Raw genomic sequence first — 21,909 nt, 5'->3', positions numbered from 1 at the left:
TTCATGCAAGAACTAAGCATGTGGAGGTACATTACCACTTTATCAGAGAAAAGGTTCTGCAAGAAAAGATTGAGATGAGACAGGTGAAGACGAATGATCAAGTTGCGGACTTGTTCACAAAAAAAGTTTGAGTACAGGCAAGCTCGAAATTTTTCGCTGTTTACTCAGCACAGTGCAAAGAATGGGAGCTGACATTGAGGGGGAGTGTTGAGAATCAATGTCAAGCCCAAAACCATAAGTAATCCACAACCCAATCTAAAGTCCAAGTACATATCTAGTTTGATGATGTAATTGCTTACAATTGCAAAGTTAGGTAAGGTTGTGTGGAAGACAACATAATTAGGTGCAATTAATGTGTTTTGTGTGGTAGTTGGAAATCTTAGTTTAATTAAGTAAGTGGTGTAGCTTTCATTTGGTTTGCTATAAATACCCAAGTCCCTAAGCATTGTAAATCATCCAAGGAAAAACAAAGCCTAGAACTAAATAAGAAAAGTTTTGCTAATTAGTTTGTTTTGTGAGCTTTCTTTAAGAGTGCTCTATTTTCTTCTTCTTGGGATCATTAGAGTTATCTTGAATACTCTTCTTATTCAACAAGCCCCAGAGGAATACTTGCTCCTCCTTCAAGCTCTCGATCATCAAAGAAAGTTGTAATCCCATGTCGTTGCAATTCGTGGTATAAATGGGAGACAAAACCCTTGCGGGTGTCTGCACCCCTGAAGCTCAAAAATACATCGTACTTCCATCGAGGAGGTGATTCAGATGAAAGAAGAGGTGCAGAGGCCCTGTGGGTGCTCAACGCCATTGAAAAGTGACTCCACACGATCTGCAAGAATTTAATGAAGCAAAGTGAAATTATAGCAGACTACGAAGAGAGGTTTTATCTTGTTTTCGTTTATGTCAAAGTGCGCAAGTAAATAAAAGATTAAATATTTCATGATTGATTGTCTCTGACCTCACTGCTTAGAGCATCTGTTTAAAATTGCACCAATTTTAATTATTTGTCTCTCACCTCACTGCTTAGATCTCGAATCTTGATTTGCCCAAGTTTATTAAATCTGGATAAATATATTAACAGTTGCATGTGGTGCCAAAACAATTTCCACCTTAAAGTAACGAGGAAATAACCAAGAAAGAGCTGAAACCGGCAAAAGACCAGAGTGAAAAGACAGAACTTGACCACCAATACAGCGTGAAAGCAAAGGCGAAACCAGAAATTTAAAACCGGGAGAGCTACCTTAAATTTATGCTAGCAGGATTACATATTTGACATAAAATATCTTACTACACTAACTATAGGTATGTTAATTTAAGATACATGGGTTAATTTCATTCAACATTCCCACAACAGCCTTGTATGTGACCCACCATTACGTGAAAGGAGACTTGACTAATAGTAACAAAATTGCAAGGAAGATCTCTCTCTTTTCCTATTTAACTCCTGCGTCCCGAATTCAAGATATCTCTCTGTTCCAATTTAACATACAAAAAAGCTTTCATTGTCTTTAAGAGAAACATGGACGAAACTAATTTGTCGCTTGTTCTCGATTTTAAATTTTACTCTTAGAATTATATTAAAAATGGGTCAGGATATAAAATAAATTGTTCATACCTGCTGTCACGTGAAGTTCCCAGCGATTACCATGTTGCATGTGGTGGGAGCTAGTCAATTGTGATACAAGCTTCGTGTTCCAAGGACTCGGCTATATTTTCTGCGGTCAGCAGCCATGAATCACGCACAAATAAATCAAAGATTTATACCTTAAGTGTGATTTAATAATATTTTGTGTGTGTTTTGATCTTTGAACAATGACATGGAGTTAAGTGCGGATATCTGCTTAACCTTTAACATTCATTATAAATTAGTCTCAACCTTTCAAAACATTCTAAATAACTACTTCAAATTTTAAAATTAAACATCCATTAGACCACTAATGTTAAATGATGTCGTCACCAACATTAAGTGATAACGTGGACAAATACTGAAGCTATCGTTGTCTTTGGAGCTCTAAATACTTAAATCGACCCGTTTCAACTAAGTTAAAACCTGAATTTGTGTTGCTCAAAGGAGTTGATTTTGAGATCCAAAGCCTAGATGACATGAGAGGTAAAAAACACTTCAATATTTGTCTACGCCATTACTTAACGTTAGCGATCTAATATACATCCAATTTTCAAAACATTAGGTAGCTATTAGGAATGTTTTAATGGGTTGAGATCAATTTTAAATCACCATTAAAAATTGGGTAGTTATCCTAAATTCTACTACTTAGCTCACATGTGGGAAAAGAACCAATTTTCTAATTAACAAACAGAATATTCAACAAAAATCTTAAGCTCTGCCCATTAATTTCATCAGCTTGTAACTGCTGCATACTCAAGATGAGGCAACTTGGCCCCTATATATAATAACAAGTTCTAAAACAAACTGCTTAAAATCAACAAGTCGAAGTGTTAGCAGCCGTGTCGCCATTGACCCCTGCAGACACTATACAACCCATTTCCTCAATGATGCGGATCTGCCTATGTTATGGAATCCGTGAAAAGGTGGAGCCATTTCCAACTATAGGCAGATAAAATTAAAACAAATCGTTGTCTATAATTAGGCGGTTAAAAAAACCATTAAAAAATGTAAGCATACTTACAAAGTAAAACCTGTACGAACTCATAATGCAAAAAATTAGTTGTCTGTTGCTTGTGTTGATGTTGTTTCAAGAGGAATTGATTTGACAAGTGGGAGGGAAATTGCTGCTTGGATTGAGTACAGAGAAGATGTGAAGATGATCCGGGTTTGGGTCGGATACTCGCCAACTAGCCTCCGACCCCTCTTCTTGCTGCTTAGACGGACCTCTCTAACCAATTCGAGGAGTTCATGCGTGTTTGATTCTCTGCTACGATGCATAGACACGAACACGAATAGAGAGATACGACACGAACATACGTTAAATTTTTAAAAACAAGAACACGATACGTCAAGGATACAGTAATTAAAAAAAAAATAAAATATGTATATATATATAATATGTAAAATGCAATAATATTATAATAATACAAAAAGTAAAAACAGAAAAGTAACAAACTTCATCAGATTAGAATGGACTATAGGGTAGCGGTATGGGTATTATAATATATTATTATGAGTAGTGGTATGGATATAATAATATTAGTTTCAACTTGAAAAACAAAAAGCTTTATAATTAGATTAAGCTTTTAGTTTCAGTTTTAGAGATGGGTTTTGTGATGTGCTTGGGGAATCAGAGATGGGTTTCACAGTTTTACCATTAACAAAGTGAAAACGAAAGCTCACCACTCACTAGGATTTGCGGACAGAGACGAAGGAGACGACGGAGCAGTTGTAGACAAAGAAGATCGAGACGACGGCGCAGTTGCAGATGGAGCAGTTGTAGATGGAAAAATTTTAATTACTTTAGCTTTGGATTTAAATTTGGACCGTTATATTTTTTTTTATCGTTGGATTTCATTCAATTAGATTTTAACCGTTGAATTCAATGAATTTATAAATATACATATATGATGGGACAACTCAACTAACCTATGGGGAATTCTAGGCTAAATTTGGCCCAGAAATGAGTTTTGAGTTTTGCCGCAAGGGTTGTAGCAAGTTGGGATAAATTTGAAACTTAAAATTTAAGTTTTACTCTAAGAATTGTAGTAGGTCTGAAAAATCATAGCTGCGAGCTGGTTATTAGTAAGGCACTCCTGACAAAATCTCCCACTGGGATCAAAGATAAGTTGTGTCTCTTGGTCTTGGCTGCATTTTCCAGCAACACCACTTACGAGTTCCATCACACTCATCAAACGGGTAGTATATTTGTCGCCCCGGAGGGTGAAGATTAATCCCGAACTCACAAATACAAGCGACTGAATTCCATGGGAGAAAATCCTTGCAAACATAACATCTTGGGTGGCAGGATGTGTGGTAAGGCCGGCCATTATTCCCACAGAACTCAAGATAAAAATTGGAAAAATGCAATTTATTTATTGCAAGTTGAATATGTCTCCCCTCAAAAGCTTGAAATACTTTTGTTTATTGCAAGTTGTACTCCAAAATAAGGCCCCCAAATTTCAGCATCAACCACTTGCCCTTCACCCAAGTTGACCGAACCCAACCAATCACAATTATTTTCTTGTAATACTCCTCCAGCACCTATATTTCCAGAACTGTTGAGCCGAGAGCCATCAACATTAAGCTTAACCTTCCCTTCAAGAGTCGTGCCCCAATCTAGAGACAGCTGCACTGTAGGACCACTAATGCATACAGTATAAGAGGCTTCAACCCACTCGTTCACAGCCTTAACAATAATATTTTTTGGAGATGCGGCATAACAAAGTTATCTTAAAAAAATTCTTTATTCCTCCATTTCCATATATACCAGCACGTGAAAATAAATATACTACCCCAACCAATTTGTTTACACCATACTGCCTTCGATTTCAAATTAGCTAGTAGGCAGGCTTCAACATCAAGGTTAAAGGACAACCATACATGTCGAGGCATTCCCATTAATTCCCAAATACTCCTTGCTCTTGAGTAGTCCTAAGTATATGAAGAATAGTCTCTGAAGGCCAAGAGCATAAAGTACAAAAGGAATCGAGAGTCGAGTTTCTCTTGGCATTTCGCTGATTTGTTAAGAGCCTATGGTAATTAACCAAGAAAGATCTTAATTTTTGGATGGCACTTCAATTTCCATATAAAAATACCATGGAGAATCAGGTCATTCATCTCTATAGAAAAGGAGCTCATAAGCTGTTTTGACATTGAATTGACCATTCGAACTTTGTCTCCATATTTGCTTATCCATCCCAACACACAAAGCACCAACAGGGTGACTAGCTATTATTTGGACCAACTCTTAGGGAAGATCATTCCTTAATTTGTTTAGATCCCACCAACTATCTTTAATGTAAGCAGCAACACAAAGATCGTGGACATATCACTAACACAACTTTATGTTCTAGTCCAATGACATGATTTAAGTTGAAACTTGATCTATTCTGAAGTAGTAATAGGATGCATAAACAATAAAAATGCCTATAAGGAAAATTGATTTACTCCAAAGGTGTTACATGTTTTGGTTGTGGTATATTTTTCTTTTTTTCTTTTTATATTTCTCTTCATGAGTTACGTTGATGCACATATTTTGGACCCATAAAGGTTAATCAATGTTAAGCTACACATGGTGAGTTTCATGCTTGTATGTCTCTTCACTTTAGGATCAGTCAAAATAATAAATTTAATTATAGTAAAATCCTGAAGTAATTGGGACTCACTCTTGTTTTGGACTTCTAATCTATGGTGTTTAAAATTTTAAGCAATTTTCATGCATAATTTTGGTGAAACAATAAATTAATGAGTGCTTTGCCCATGTGGGAGAATAAGTATAGGAAATTTTTGAGCTTCACACTCATTAACTTCTTCGACATAAATTGAGTTCTAAAATATTGTGGGAGTTGTTCTTTGTGTTGTCATAATCGAGTTGAAAGCGAACTGAAGTTTTTTGTGAATTTTCCTCCGAACAGTCTGGTTTAATGTATATCCCACGTTTCCCGTTCTCTCTGCAATCAAATTATCCCAACCTTCTCCTCTTGCTTCACATCACATGGTGCTAAATTGACAGCATAGCGATGAGGGCATTTTTAGGCTTCAATTCTGTATCTGCAAGTAACGATATGTATTGGGATAAATATAATGGTCCTCCTCTATGAAAAGAATATGACCATTGTGATCCTTGGTCTTGCACTGTTTCATTTTTGCATCATCCCGTTCCTTACAGTCTGTAGGCGAAACCCCTTGCACTGTTTCACTTGGCAAAATCTGATGAAGGCATATGTATTAAATTTTCCTTCTATAATGAATACATGTTTAATATTTTGCTCTTGCATACGGTTTCATTGGATGGTTACATGTTAGCCTTTTTAAAGAGTTTGAAGGTAACGAGAACTAATGTTTAGTATCGATCCGGTCATGGTCTAATTGATTCATACCATTTGACATCTTTGTTATCGTTTTGTGTATCTATCGTGCATGCTTAAATGAATGTTAAAGAAAGATTGTGCATGAAGGATTGTAATACTTTTGTAAATTCTCTTTCATAATTATGCATGAGTGTTTGATTCTTGAAAGTTGGCTGCCTTTGCTTTTTTTTTTTTTTTTTGGAAAGCTGCGGTATATATTTCAAGAGGACAAAGTCCATGGAAACCAGTACAAGAGCTGGGAATTAACACCAGCAGTGAGACCCAACCAAATTAAAAGGCTGGAAAAAAGAAACCAGTACAAAAACCACTAGTTACTGCCTTCAGATAGCAAGACATCAAGAATAATGTCCGGTGGCTCCTCGAACCAAGCACGATCACATGAGGATGAGAGAGCAGAGCGTGCAAGATGGTGAGCAGCCTCGTTTCGTTGCCAACAAGCATGGGCAATAGAAGCTCCAATGATCTCGGTCAACATAGCTTTCGAATCTTCGACGATATGCCCAATAAAAGACATGTCAAGGAAGATCGAATTTAATGCTGATGTGATCTGGAGTGAATCAGACTTAAGGATAAAATTTTGTAAACCCCTAAGCTTAGCCAACTGCCACCAGCTAAGAGCTCGAGCAACAACCAAATCAGGTCCCTCACACTTATCATTCCAGAACATCTCATTTTGGGCCCCCCATAATGCCCACCAGACCATAAGACAAAGCTCAAATCGAGATAGACCCAGATGTGATGCAAGGTAGAGAGCCCAATCCTTCATAGAGTTTCCAGTGTTTCCGGTTGGAGGTTTCCCAATGCATGTAGATAGCCAAGCACAAGAAGCATAGTAACAATCCCTCATTAAATGAAGAGTGGATTCCACCATACCTTTGCACAGCACACAATGTGAGTCAATAGCGACATGACGCTTAATAAGGTTCAGACGGTTGATACTTCAAGCACCGTATCCATATAACTGCTTGCCATCTACGCTCCGCCATCAATTCCAATTCTAAGGTTCCTTATTCTGGTTGTAAAGCGGAAGAGAAGGGAGAATGGGCACAGCCCCACCAGCAGCCCGCGTCGTTCTTCGTTCTGAGGATTTTTGCCTTTGCTTCAACTACGGGATAAAAGCTGGGTAGAGTAGAGCCTTTTTTTTTGAGTACCCGAAACCCCAAAACTTTTTTCCAGTCATATATAATATGAATAACGAACTCAATCACGACATTACATGACGCGAGAGCGCATGGTCAACACACACCTAAAGCGCCTACGTTCCGCTTGCAGCCAATACAACTGGGCGGGCTTTCCTGAGGTATCTAATAACCTTGCTTCTGCTCGCCGTTGGTGCACCTCTCCTAACTATTGCCCATTTATTCTGGAATAATCTTTTTAGGAAGGGGGGGACTTTTGCTGCCCAAATCTTCTTCCATAACCCAGCATATGAATTGGTCCCAGTGGATGGTCCAATAAGCAATGGATCCCTTAGAATTCCACATGCCACATGATATACACTTTTCACCGTGATCGACCTCTTTGTCATAGTGCCAGATGAGCTTATCAGTTGGACGCTGCAAGCTCAGTTTCATGGATACAATGGCATTAAACTCAACATCAGTAAAGAGGGATCTGATTAAAGAAACCTTCCATGGATGTGATTCAGGACAAATAAACTGATTGACAAACACTAGCCCGTAGTGAGAAGGTTTGGGTGAGAAAACGTTGAACTGCGAAGGGTACGGTATCCAATGGTTATCCCAAATTTTGGCAAATTCACCCGTTCCAATCTGCCAACGAGAGCCCATCTCAATCACCGTTCTCGCGGCACAGATACTTCTACAACAGGGCAAAGCGTTGGATTTCACCTTTGCCTCAAAAAAGGATACAGCGGGGAAATACTTAGCCTTCAAAGTTTGGGCCACTAGCGATGACAAATCATTAACGAGTCCGCAGCCCTGCTTTGCTAGGAGACCCAAATTAAAAGCGTGCATATTCCTGAAACCCAAGCCACCCTTATTTTTTGGTAAACATAATTTTTCCCACAACATACAGTGAATCTTTCTGGAATCATTAGCTCCAATTCCACCAGAAGTTGGCTACCATCTTACTTAGGTCATCACATAAGTACTTAGGTAGGAAGAAACATTGCATGGCATATATGGGTATAGCCTACCCCACTACCTTAATTAAGATCTCATTGCCTGCTGCACTCAACATACGCCTCTTCCAGCCCTGGAGGCGTTTCCAAAGCCTCTCATGTATATGGTTGAAACAAGCTTTCTTATTTCAGCCCACCAAAGTAGGAAATCCTAGATATTTTTCATGCCGGTCCACCCGTACCACACCCAGAAGACTGCTTAGTGTATCCTGGTCCAGTCGTTTCACATTTCTACTGAAACAAACTAAGGATTTCTGAAGGTTTATAAGTTGAGTTGCAACAGCAATAAAGTGTTCTAGTGGGTAGAAGAAATTCTTGAGTTGCAACAATGTCTTTGACAAGTATCAAACTAGTTCCTTTTATGTATGCTTGTGATTAGGGTTTTCTGTTAGACTAGGGTTCACTACAACACTGTAGGCTTTTTTATTCCTAACCTGATGCACCTGGTCTTGTTAATAAAACTTGGGTGACTGTTTAAATAATGTGGTTCTTTGCAGAATGGGGAAGAAATGTCAACGCGGCTTTCGATTGTTTTGTTTATGAAGGAAGATTTAACTACCTGTGTTGGTTCCCTAGCGTTGTCAAAAAAGCAATGAAGTTCCAACTAACTCTAGTGAGGAATTTAACAGCGTGAATATAGCTTCCACTTCCTCCACATTAATTTGAAGATTTCTCTGATCAACTCGGTGTAGTGTTCGTGCCATGCTCAGTGGCCCAACTATACGTACTACCAAAGTGACACCTCTACATGAAAGATTGTACATGTGCTAAAGCGACACAAGCCATCAAGTAACACAACCAGCTAAACTTCGAGAGTATAACTTATATGAACAAGATCACAAATATAATAGTGTAGTCTAAGTCACACCACAAGATTAAAAGTATGGCCCAAGAATAGGGGTGGGCATCAAACTAACTGATCCATACCGGTCAGCTTGGTTTGGTTATGACCAAGAAAAACGTCAAGCAATTTAAAAATCAATTGAACCAATTTATTTTTGGTTTGCTTTGGTTTTAATACTTTTGAAATCGATCTAAACCAAACCGAACCGATCATGTATATTTTAATTTTTATTTATTTATTTTACACATGTCAACTTATTATAGGTGATTTAGAGGTCTTATCATACATTTATGTGAGGTTGTAATTAATAAATCATTTGTTAGCATGAGATTTTATTTAATTGAAACTTAATTTATTTGACTCGATGTACTTTATCCGAAAAACTTAATCTTTCAATCGAATTGGAATGCATGAGATGTATGGATGTTTAGAAGGTTAAAACTCTTGAAAATGTTGTACATTTTTTATTTATGTGTTGAATAGTCTTAAACTGACTAAATTAAACCGATTAACAATGGTTTGGTTTGGTTTGGTTTCAATTGTGGTATTAGTCAAAACGAACCAAATCCAACCATTGAATGCTAGCTGGTTGGTCCTGTTGTATTTTATGTGCCAAATTGAATCAAACCGATCATCGTCCACCCTTATCTAAGAAGACGAAAAACGAACATATTGGTCCATAACAAATTTTGAAAGAAATTTGCATAATCAAGTTAGCATAATGTGCTCTAGTTTTCCGTACTCAAGTTCGAATCTCCTCCTGATAGTTTAAGATGATTTAGCATAATTTATTGTATGGTTTCTGAAAAATCTAGAAAGAAAATCAGATAACGTAATTTGGGTTTAGTCTAAAATGCAAGTGAGTTGTAATTCTCATTTCCACATTCAGGAATCAAGATACAGGTACCTACCGACTGGGAAACTTGGAAAAATAGCCCAAATTTGGATCATGTATAGAATTTTAACCAAATAATTATTCATAATTCTAACCAAAATTTGACATGTAAATACACTACAATACCCTTTATTAACCAATATAATTACAATGTCCTTTTATTAGCCCTCTTCTCGGAGAATTCCTTTCAATTTTTTTTCTCTAAGCACTAACGCCCACCCAGCTTAAACAACCACTACAACAATTTGTAAAACTTGTAATCCACCCTTTCCTCGCATGCGCTGAGACAAGCCTCAAGCCGGATAAATGACACATGGTGTTGCATTATTTATTATTACATAGTTACTTCATGACAGGACACACGACTCCGACTACCTGCAGTAGCACTTTATCCAGCACCCACAGCTCAGTCCAACGCCAATTCATTCCCATGCACTACCTCCTTAGAAGCTCCTTTGAAGTCGAGATGTTCCGTACTCCAGACTCCAGTGCTCACCAGATAGATCTTTCCCTTTGACAAAAAAAAAAAAAAAAACCAGAAGAAACCTATCTAATGAAAAATCCATATAACTCTTCGAGATTTTCTTTCTATGTGAAACCTCATAATTAAACCGGCTTTTCTCCTTCCTTATTGATTTGGATGGTGATAGTGGTTTAATTGGTTATAGATGGTGGTGGGGTGGCTTCGATTGGGTTTAATTGATTAGTGAGTGGGATGACAGTGGTGGTGGTGGTGGCGGCGATGTACTTGATGGTTGAGGTTCTGACGGTGGTCGTGGCATTCTAGGTGATTCTTCATCGACAGAAGTTGCTAGCTTTAAAAAATTTTAGTTAAGGGTGTTTAAGTACTTTTATGTCAAAATATGGTTAGAATTATCTAAAACATAATAATTGGCTAAAATTCTCGAAAAGTTTTTGCTATTTTACATTTTAACGAAAAAACATAGTTTTACACTAAAAAATCAATTACAATACTATTTATTTTACTCTTCATTTTATTCTTATGGTTAATACTCAAAATTTTCACACATTTTTTATTAGTTTTCCTAAAATTCTGTGGTTCTAATTTTGGTTAGTTTTCCAAATATCCCTGCCGACTTAACTTGTTCATCCAAACCGACTTCCCACTCTGTCATTTTCCATGGCGCTCACTCCTCTTGCTGGTCGGTGTAGATAATAAAAGCTCACCTCCGCCTCAACTGAGCAAGCCAGCCATGGAGGGCAGACTCTCAGCCTCTCTGGGCCTCCCCGCACCCAATCAAAACCACCACCTTGAGTCTCCCAATGACTTCCAAAACCTCTTCACCCATTTCATCACTCCAAATTCCCAAACTACCCTCACCCTCACCCTCACCCCTACCCAAAACCACATCCCTTTCTTTGCCTCCACCTCCTCCACCCCCAATTGGGCCTCCATTACCCGACCCAGTAACCGCCCCAAGACACAAGTCCTGCTCAAGAACCTCACGGTCTTCGAGCGTGCCCTCATCGGCGCAGGCGGCGGTGGTATCGCCGGGGCCTTCACCTACTTCTGCCTCCACCCTCTGGACACCATCAAAACCAAGCTCCAGACCAAAGGCGCCTCAGATATTTACGCAAACACCTTCGATGCAGTCCTCAAGACATTCCAGACCAAGGGCATTTCCGGGTTTTACAGCGGCATCTCCGCCGTCATCGTCGGCTCCAGCGCCTCCTCCGCTGTCTACTTCGGCACCTGCGAACTGGGTAAGTCGGTCCTCTCCAAATTACCCAACTACCCTCCCGTCCTCATCCCTCCCACGGCCGGAGCCATGGGCAACATAGTGTCCTCCGCGATAATGGTGCCCAAGGAGCTCATCACGCAGCGGATGCAGGCCGGGGCCAAGGGGAGGTCGTGGCAGGTGCTGCTGAAGATCCTAGAAAACGACGGCGTTCTGGGTCTGTACGCAGGGTATTCTGCGACATTGCTGAGGAACTTGCCTGCGGGTGTGTTGAGCTATTCTTCGTTCGAGTACCTGAAATCGGCGGTTCTGAGCAAGACGAAGCAGGCCAATTTGGAGCCGATACAGAGCGTGGTGTCCGGGGCGTTGGCCGGTGCAATTTCGGCCTCCATTACGACGCCGCTGGATGTGGTGAAGACGAGGCTGATGACGGGTGCTGCGCAGGGTGGAGTTTCGGGGACGGTGAAGCAGATTATAATGGAGGAAGGGTGGGTGGGGTTCACTAGAGGAGTGGGGCCTAGAGTTCTTCACAGTGCTTGCTTTTCGGCTTTGGGTTACTTTGCTTTCGAGACTGCCAGGCTTGCCATTCTGAATCAGTATATTAGGAGGAAGGAGTTGCAGCAAATACAAGAGTCGGGTGTCGATGTTGGTTTTGCTTCCACCTGATGATTTCATGTATCCATGTGGTGAAATCTTCTCCTCTTTATCCTTTTTTTGGTTTCAATTTTTGTTTCGTTTTAACATTAGATTCTTAATGCAAATTTTCGTGTTCCTTTGTTCAATTTCGATACGATATCAGTAATCATATATATGTTTCCTTCCTTGCCAAAATAATGAAGGTTTTGGTTGGTGTAGAATAAGTTTGTTGAGTGCTGCTAGACAGCAACATATTGAATTGAAGGCTAGATAAGTAACAATGTATTATGAAATCTCAGTGATGATATGAATGTCAGATCTTCATCCCACCGCATAAAAGACAATGTGCAAGCTGTCTTCGCCTCTGTACAATCCCACCATGTATGTACAGAAGACGGGGTCTGGGATCGAGAATGGCAGATCCTCTGCCAGGAGGAATTTCCAAAAGCCTGGCATTCGCACTTTTCATTATCTAAGCTGATTAGCCATCCAAACAAGTTACTAGTACTTAATAATTATAAAAACAAAACCATCCAGGTAACATAGCTTAAGAACTTTTAAAAAATCAAGTGCCCCCATCTGGAAACCAAAATTAAATTTTCATTTTTTGTAAAGCAAAAGTCACAGGAAAGGCGCTTGTTGAGAGCGTCTTCAGAGCTAAAGCAGAGAGGGTAGATGCGGTTCCTGCTCCAACACTCTTTCTCATGAAAGTCAAAGAGCATCACCCCTTCCTCTGTTCTTCTTAGGTTTCCCCTGCATCTGATCTCTCTCTCTCTCCATTGTTTCTGTTCCAAAAAACTCCGTCAGGGTATGATTCTTTTCGTTTTAGTGTCATTTATCATCTTTTTGTGTACTAATTGATTGTCTTGAGCAGATTGCATATCATGTAATGTTTCAGACTAGCTTAGTGGTAAAGGAAATAGGTGATGCAACGCCCTTTCTTTTCCTTTCTTATTTATTTATTTATTTTGGTCTTGAAGCTTTTGTTCTATGAACCAGTGTAGAAATGATTCGATGGTAATGATCAGTCTTTGAAGCGGATTGCTCAGGATCACTTTGCAATGGCGTTGAGCAGAGCTTCCGCACCTGCTTCCTCAGATGATCCATGGACATACGATGTGTTCTTGAGCTTTAGGGGTGAATATACCCGCAAGAATTTTACAGATCATTTATATGACAAATTGAAAACTAAAGCAATTAAAACTTTCGGAGACAACCTAGAGCTTGAAAGAGGTAAAAATTTCTCCAGATCTCTTTCGCGCAATAGAAGAATCAAGGTTGGCCATCATTGTTCTCTATGCAAATTATGCTTCATCCGCCTGGTGCTTGGATGAACTTTAAAAAATTGTTGAATGCATGGAAGCTAGGAATGCAATTTTGCCAATATTTTATGATGTGGATCCCTCCAATGTTCGAAACCAAATGGGGACTTTTTCAGAGGCCTTCAACAAGCACGAAAAAAACTTCAGAGAAGACTTAGCAAAGGTGCAACACTGGAGAGCTGCTTTAACAAAAGTGGGTGATATCGCTGGGTGGACTTCGAAGGATAGGTAAGCATAATGATGTTTGTTTCTCAATAACACGACACAACTACCTTGTTATGTACATTTACGCATATTATTATAGAGTCCGATGATTTTTAATTTCCTTTTTCCTTCTCTTATGTATGAAACAGAACTTATCAAAGAAATCGTTGAGGCTGTGTGGAACAAAGCGTATCCTAGATTCACATGGTTATGTCAAACAGAGACGCTAATTGGAATTGGTATGACACTCGAGCAACTGGATTTGCTTTTAGATACCGAGGCTAATGATGTTCACTTTATAGGTACATGGTCGATGGGTGGGATCGGCAAGACAACCATTGCTAGACTAGTTTATGAGAGAATATCCCATAATTGTGAAGTTAGCAGCTTTCTTGGTAATGTGAGGGAGGTTTTGTGCAACACATGGTCTCCCCCGTCTACAAAAACAGCTTCTTTCCACAGCCTACAAGGAAAAGTTTACACAAGTTTGGGACGTTTATAGTAGAACAACAATGACAAAGATGATGTAGATCAATTAAACCAACTACAAACATTGGCCGGAAAGAAAGGTTGGTTTGGTTTGGGGGAGCCGAATCATCATTACAGCTAGAGATCAACGTTTGTTGGTAGAACATGATGTTGAGAAACCATACGAGCTCATGGGGTTTTGCGGAAAAATGCTCTTCAACTTTTTAGTTGGAAAGCCTTTAGAAATGATCAGCCTGAAGAAGATTATTGGGCATTGTCTAGTCTGTGTTTAATCAGGTATGCAGGAGGCCTTCCACTAGCTCTCAAAACTTTGGGGTCTATTCTGTATATAAGAGACCAAGGTGCGTAGAATGGTGCGTTGGATAGTCCAAAGAAAATTCCTAAGAACAACTTTTTATACTTTAAAAATAAGTTATGATGGATTAGATGCTTTGCAAAAGAGAGTTTTTCTTGACGTTGCATGTTTCCGCAAGGGGATATACCAGAATCGAGTAATTTAAATATTAAACAGCTGTGGATATTGTGGTCGTATTGTGATGGATGTTCCCGTCGAGAAATCTCTCATTGGAATCAAATCTAGCAATGTAAATATGCATGATTTAATACAAGAAATGGCATGGGAAATTGTTCATCAAGATTCGTATGATGAGCTTGGTCGGTGGAGTCGGTTGTTCCTTCGGAAAGACATTTTTCATGTACTCATGAAGAATACGGAGAACGGTATTATTTCTCCTAACATGTTATGTATGACTTTGAAACATGAAATCATTGTACTCCTTTTTTAGGATATATATACAGTCATCAAGAGCAGGGTATTCATGGCCCTTCTACAGAACCTAAATAGGATTGACAATTTGACATGTTCTCAGATTCTCTAACATAATGTATAACGATTTATGGGTTTGTTTGGTTTGTGGAAAGGGCCTTAGGAAGTTAACTTACCGATAGTAACTATTAATCTTCAGACATATTTTCATTTTGCACACCACAGATTGTTGTTTAAGCTCATGACATTGATTCTTTTCACTAAGAGGGCAAAGCAAACAAGATATTTAAGACGAGCACATGAGACAGGGAGATCATTAACAAGTATGAGATAAATCGATAGTCTTACATTCATAAATTTATGGTGCCCGCATGGCCAATCAAGAAGAATGTAGAGATTGAAAGAAGCCCAGAAAAATGAACTGAACGTTTGCTATTATGCAGGTGCAACTGGGATATAGATGATGACTTTCTAACAATTAGCTTGCCTTCTGCCTTTTGTGGATTTGTTCTATGTGGTCAAAGCTACCACTTTCATGTCCACTTGGAGCCACCTCGTCACAATATTCATGTGTTCGCTTCAAAATTTTTAGTGCTCGAGTGAGCTCTTCCAAATCTTGCTCGTACATCAAACGGGCCCCACACTTCTTCACTACATTTAAGCCTGGTTTGCGTTCATAATCATAAAACGTTGTGAATGAAATCTGCTCAGCTTGACACAGTTTGGAAGGCAAATAAAATACCCACAGGTGTTCCGACACAAGACTCCCTATTTTACAGCGCCGACTCGTGACATTGGGAAAACAGGGTAAAACTCCGATCTGGAATTCATCATATTGGCGAAGAGTATAAGGACAAATAAGGGCAGCTGGATTTGCCAAGTTTTGTATAGGATCTTCAAAAACAACACAAAACGCAATCCCCAACCAGTTGTTGCTTGATGGTGGTGGTAGCTCCACATTTACTGAATGCCCCACACTTTGATTGCTGAACCACTCTGGAATTTCACTTCCAGGGCTTACAATCTGTGTGAACTTTTTGTCATAACTTGGATAGGGTCCCTGTAACATACGTATAATGTTTAGAGAGATAGAGATAGATAAATATATATACATATATACATAGAGAGAGAGAGAGAGAGAGAGTACCTCAGCGGCAAATTTAAGAATCCTTGAAATGATTGTATTAATCCAGCCTTCATCTTGAACCAATGTAATGCAATTCACAGAACTGAAAGTAAAATCATACAAATTGGCGAAACAACTGCTCAACTTGGATGGATCACACAACCTTTTTAAGGAAGTACAGTTGTCTACATCTATATGTAATTTGATATTTGATGGAAGATGTGGCAATACTAGAAGGCTTTTGCACCTCTCCAACCTAAGAAACTGAAGCTTAGAAAGGCCTCTAATGCTTTCGGGAAGGCTGACGAAATTGTTTCCACTGATGTACAATTTTTTCAAAGCGGACAAGCAGCCAATATCATTGGGGATATCTCCCTCACAGAGATTACAATCTCTTAGGTCCAATTCTATCAAAGAGCATAAACCACTTAGAGAAGACAACACCAAACCCCAACAAGGAAGATCAGGACGACTCTTTCCAAATCCTAATAAGCGAAGAAGGCCCCACCCTTCCCTTGATCTAGCATTCGATTCTGCTCCTTCAACTTCTAGATATTCGAGATTTTTCATACCAACAAGTGGCTCTCTCATAGTGATTCCTAAATAAATTGTCTTTAAGTACTCCATGTCCCCTGGGAATCGGTCAAGTTTTGAGCATCTAGTCACATTGAGACATCTAAGAGACTTCAAATTACAAATCGAACTTGGAAGATTCAAGAGATTTTTGCAACTCCTTAGGTCTAATTCAGTAAGGCCTACCAAATGTTCAATTGATGAAGGTATTGTCTCAATTACAGTCCCACCTACATAAAGTTGGGACAAATTCTTCATCCGCTCCCCAAAATCTGGAATCTTTTTCACATTTGAGCAGTAAGAAAGATCGAAGGATTCAAGAGAATCAATTTCTACCTTACTTGGGAGTCTCTTAATGCTTTCGCAGCCATGAAGACACAAAACTTTAAGTCTCTTAAGGACTGCAATAGACGGGTGTATCTCAACTAAATTCTTACAACCCCAAAGATACAACTTCTCAAGATTTAGAAGACCACTGAAATCCGGGGTGCTCATCAATTTATAGGAGAAGGTAAGATCAATATATTTCAAGTTGGGCAAATCCTGCACAGCACTGATAAAGTTAGAAAAAATTCTATAAAATAACATTTATTCTATAGTACTATTCTTACCTTTTTTCCCTCCCAAAGCCGAACGATTTTGCTACTAGGCATCTTAAGCTCAGTAAGAAAACACGGGTGAAAGCTTGTTGGAAGAAATTTGGACGGATACCAACTCCAATGCATAACTCTCAAGGAACATGGAAGAAACTTGGGGCATGATGAAATGATAAAATTATCGAATTCCAAAAACCTTAGTCCATGCATCTTAGAGAAGGTTTCACAATTCCACTGGCGTACTTCAATTTTGGGCTGGGGCAAGCGTAAGGATATGGCTTCAATTGCTCTCGTCCCCTAACCATTAAGAACAAGGGAAAATTAATTCATTAAGTCTAATATTATACTAAAGAAAATCATATATTTGTATGAACTTGGTAATTTTACAGACATCCTTACCGTATTACTCATGAAAACATGAAAAATGTCATTGGGAAGCCACAACCTACTGCGTAGACCAGGATCTTCAGACTCTTGACCAACAATTGTCCATGCCATTTCCTGTATCAAATCATGCATCCCTATCTTGTTTTCGTAATCCTTGTCTATGAGGGATCTCTCAATTAGCATATATATCATAATACAACTAGAAATTCCAAAAGAACTGTCTAGTATTCGTATTACATCCGTGATGCACTTCCCTTTGTGGAAACATGCAACATCGAGAAAAATTCTCTTCTCCATCGCCTCTAGTCCGTCATAACTGATTTTGAGTGAATTGAAAACTGTTGGCTTAGTAATTTTATGAAGATTATCCAACTCACTCATCCATGAATCTTGACCTCTCGTGTACAAAAAAGAACCCAACGTTTTAAGAGCTAATGGAAGGCCTTTGGCATATTTTAGGAAATGCTTAGAGAGTTCCCAAAAATCTTCCTCGGGTTGTTCTTTTCTGAAGGCATTGAGACTAAAGAGCTCAAGAGCTTCAACATAATTCAATCCCTGCATCTTATATAATGTTGATATACCATGTTGGACTAGCAAACGTTCATTCCTAGTTGTAATAATAATTCTACTTCCCATACCAAACCAACCTCGATTTCCAGCCAATACTTCTAGTTGGTTTAATTGATCCACGTCATCAAGTACAAGAAGAACCTTCTTATTGCACAAGCACTTCTTAGTGAAAATGCTTCCGCACCCTTCATCCCAAATTTCTGCAATCTTTTCCCTTAAGATCGGGAAAAGAAGTTTCTTTTGAAGACCAACTAGAGTATGATCTCTTGCACAAACCTCTCTAACATTGGCAAGAAAACAGTGAACTTCAAAATGATGGAAAAGGTTGTCAAAAGTTAGCTTAGCAAGGGTTGTCTTGCCTATCCCACCCATCCCTGTTACCCCAATAAAGCGAACCTCATTTGCATCATGAGCTAATAGCAAACTCAGTTGCTCAAGTGCAGAGTCAGTTCCGACTAACCTGCGTGAGCAATCTGATATCGTGAATGGAGCTTGCACTTTCCTCCACACACATTTAACGATGTCTTCAATCAGCTCTCTTTCACACCTGGAAGGAAGAAAAGTAGAACAACCAAACAGGGATTATAAGAAGCAATCAAGTATGACTTAAATAAGACATGGGGAAGTCGTTCATGCATGCTTACTTAAAGTTCCTCAAATGCCACCCAAAAAGTTTGGACACTAGTTTTAGATCAGCTTTCCACTGGGTCACCTTCGTTTTGTCTTCAGTACTAATGAACTTTTTGTCATGCTCAGCAAAGGCTTCGGCAAAGGACCCCCTTTGATTTCCTATGTCAGAGGGGTTCACATCATAAAAGACTGGGAGAATTGAGTTGGTGGCTTTCATGCATTGAACAATATTTGTAAGTTCGTCCAAGCACCATTTGGAAGAAGCATAGTTTGGCGAGAGAACAACGATTGCCGTATGTGATTCTTTAATCGCACATGGGAGCCCCAGAGGAATACTTGCTCCTCCTTCAAGCTCTCGATCATCAAAGAAAGTTGTAATCCCATGTCGTTGCAATTCGTGGTATAAATGGGAGACAAAACCCTTGCGGGTGTCTGCACCCCTGAAGCTCAAAAATACATCGTACTTCCATCGAGGAGGTGATTCAGATGAAAGAAGAGGTGCAGAGGCCCTGTGGGTGCTCAACGCCATTGAAAAGTGACTCCACACGATCTGCAAGAATTTAATGAAGCAAAGTGAAATTATAGCAGACTACGAAGAGAGGTTTTTTCTTGTTTTCGTTTATGTCAAAGTGCGCAAGTAAATAAAAGATTAAATATTTCATGATTGATTGTCTCTGACCTCACTGCTTAGAGCATCTGTTTAAAATTGCACCAATTTTAATTATTTGTCTCTCACCTCACTGCTTAGATCTCGAATCTTGATTTGCCCAAGTTTATTAAATCTGGATAAATATATTAACAGTTGCATGTGGTGCCAAAACAATTTCCACCTTAAAGTAACGAGGAAATAACCAAGAAAGAGCTGAAACCGGCAAAAGACCAGAGTGAAAAGACAAAACTTGACCACCAATACAGCGTGAAAGCAAAGGCGAAACCAGAAATTTAAAACCGGGAGAGCTACCTTAAATTTATGCTAGCAGGATTACATATTTGACATAAAATATCCTACTACACTAACTATAGGTATGTTAATTTAAGATACATGGGTTAATTTCATTCAACATTCCCACAACAGCCTTGTATGTGACCCACCATTACGTGAAAGGAGACTTGACTAATAGTAACAAAATTGCAAGGAAGATCTCTCTCTTTTCCTATTTAACTCCTGCGTCCCGAATTCAAGATATCTCCCTGTTCCAATTTAACATACAAAAAAGCTTTCATTGTCTTTAAGAGAAACATGGACGAAACTAATTTGTCGCTTGTTCTCGATTTTAAATTTTACTCTTAGAATTATATTAAAAATGGGTCAGGATATAAAATAAATTGTTCATACCTGCTGTCACGTGAAGTTCCAGCAATTACCATGTTGCATGTGGTGGGAGCTAGTCAATTGTGATACAAGCTTCGTGTTCCAAGGACTCGGCTATATTTTCTGCGGTCAGCAGCCATGAATCACGCACAAATAAATCAAAGATTTATACCTTAAGTGTGATTTAATAATATTTTGTGTGTGTTTTGATCTTTGAACAATGACATGGAGTTAAGTGCGGATATCTGCTTAACCTTTAACATTCATTATAAATTAGTCTCAACCTTTCAAAACATTCCAAATAACTACTTAAAATTTTAAAATTAGACATCCATTAGACCACCAATGTTAAATGATGTCGTCACCAACATTAAGTGATAGCGTGGACAAATACTGAAGCTATCGTTGTCTTTGGAGCTCTAAATACTTAAATCGACCCATTTCAACTAAGTTAAAACCTGAATTTGTGTTGCTCAAAGGAGTTGATTTTGAGATCCAAAGCCTAGATGACATGAGAGGTAAAAAACACTTCAATATTTGTCTACGCCATTACTTAACGTTAGCGATCTAATATACATCCAATTTTCGAAACATTAGGTAGCTATTAGGAATGCTTTAATGGGTTGAGATCAATTTGAAATCACCATTAAAAATTGGGTAGTTATCCTAAGTTCTACTACTTAGCTCACATGTGGGAAAAGAACCAATTTTTTAATTAACAAACAGAATATTCAACAACAATCTTAAGCTCTGCACATTAATTTCATCAGCTTGTAACTGCTGCATACTCAAGATGAGGCAACTTGGCCCCTATATATAATAACAAGTTCTAAAACAAACTGCTTAAAATCAACAAGTCGAAGTGTTAGCAGCCGTGTCGCCATTGACCCCTGCAGACACTATACAACCCATTTCCTCAATGATGCGGATCTGCCTATGTTATTGAATCCGTGAAAAGGTGGAGCCATTTCCAACTATAGGCAGATAAAATTAAAACAAATCGTTGTCTATAATTAGGCGGTTAAAAAAACCATTAAAAAATGTAAGCATACTTACGAAGTAAAACCTGTACGAACTCATAATGCAAAAAATTAGTTGTCTGTTACTTGTGTTGATGTTGTTTCAAGAGGAATTGATTTGACAAGTGGGAGGGAATTTGCTGCTTGGATTGAGTACAGAGAAGATGTGAAGATGATCCGGGTTTGGGTCGGATACTCGCCAACTAGCCTCCGACCCCTCTTCTTGCTGCTTAGACGGACCTCTCTAACCAGTTCAAGGAGTTCATGCGTGTTTGATTCTCTATTACGATGCATAGACACGAACACGAATACCAAGATACGACATGGGCATACGTCAAATTTTTAAAAATAAGAATACAATACGTCAGGGATACGGTAATTAAAAAAAAAATTATATATATATATAATATGTAAAATGCAATAATATTATAATAATACAAAAAGTTAAAAACAGAAAAACAACATTCTTCGGCCTGATTTGGTACTAATATGATTCTAGAAAAAGCTGGCATCAAAAAAAGTTGAGAGTTGTTTTTGTGTTTGGTAAACATTTAGCTTCAGCTTTTTTTCACAGTTTTGGATGAAAAAAAAGCTAAAAACAAGAAGTTGCAAAACCCAGCTTTCAAAAACCGGCTTTTTTTCACATCTGTTTTACATAAAAGTTTACCAAACACTATAATACTATTTTTTTTTCTTTTCAAAA

General features: G+C 38.6%; 2 protein-coding genes, 1 long non-coding RNA gene and 1 pseudogene across 3 annotated transcripts; 2 read left to right on the top strand and 2 right to left on the bottom strand.

The window, feature by feature from the left end:
• LOC148697200 (TMV resistance protein N-like) overlaps positions 1–847 on the bottom strand; it is a 7,918-nt pseudogene extending 7,071 nt beyond the window's left edge.
• A 10,135-nt stretch (positions 848–10,982) lies between these two features.
• Positions 10,983–12,358, top strand: LOC137726657 (protein MITOFERRINLIKE 1, chloroplastic). Its single transcript, XM_068465596.2, has one exon. The coding sequence runs from the start codon at positions 11,091–11,093 to the stop codon at positions 12,240–12,242; it is 1,152 nt and encodes a 383-aa protein (XP_068321697.2). The 5' UTR covers positions 10,983–11,090; the 3' UTR covers positions 12,243–12,358.
• A 1,515-nt stretch (positions 12,359–13,873) lies between these two features.
• LOC148697199 (uncharacterized) lies at positions 13,874–15,087 on the top strand. The gene is made up of 2 exons (XR_015963182.1): positions 13,874–13,977; positions 14,041–15,087. It is a non-coding gene; the product is annotated as an uncharacterized LOC148697199 (long non-coding RNA).
• Positions 15,088–15,304: 217 nt separating this feature from the next.
• LOC137725096 (TMV resistance protein N-like) lies at positions 15,305–21,452 on the bottom strand. The gene is made up of 7 exons (XM_088695058.1): positions 21,244–21,452; positions 20,212–20,310; positions 18,890–19,425; positions 17,688–18,792; positions 17,304–17,585; positions 16,141–17,235; positions 15,305–16,053 (listed from the first exon to the last, which is right to left on the bottom strand). Exons 3-7 carry the CDS (start codon positions 19,402–19,404, stop codon positions 15,472–15,474), a joined length of 3,579 nt encoding a protein of 1,192 aa, XP_088551184.1. The 5' UTR covers positions 19,405–19,425; positions 20,212–20,310; positions 21,244–21,452; the 3' UTR covers positions 15,305–15,471.
• Between the last annotated feature and the right edge of the window lie 457 nt (positions 21,453–21,909).

Source organism: Pyrus communis, chromosome 5 (assembly GCF_041283825.1).
Source record: "Pyrus communis isolate YQ-2024b chromosome 5, ASM4128382v1, whole genome shotgun sequence".
Classification (NCBI taxonomy): Eukaryota; Viridiplantae; Streptophyta; class Magnoliopsida; order Rosales; family Rosaceae; genus Pyrus; species Pyrus communis.
Note: the sequence above shows the minus strand (reverse complement) of the source record. Positions and strands in the feature narration are given on the sequence as shown.

Excerpts from the sequence above, each read along its gene's own strand:
- LOC137726657 (XM_068465596.2), top strand. The coding sequence starts at position 11,091 with ATGGAGGGCAGACTCTCAGCCTCTCTGGGCCTCCCCGCACCCAATCAA.
- LOC137725096 (XM_088695058.1), bottom strand. The coding sequence starts at position 19,404 with ATGGCGTTGAGCACCCACAGGGCCTCTGCACCTCTTCTTTCATCTGAA. Across the intron at positions 17,586-17,687 it reads ATGTTTTCATGAGTAATACG|GGGACGAGAGCAATTGAAGC; the intron begins GTAAGGATGTCT and ends CTTAATGGTTAG. Across the intron at positions 16,054-16,140 it reads TTCTTAAATTTGCCGCTGAG|GGACCCTATCCAAGTTATGA; the intron begins GTACTCTCTCTC and ends CGTATGTTACAG.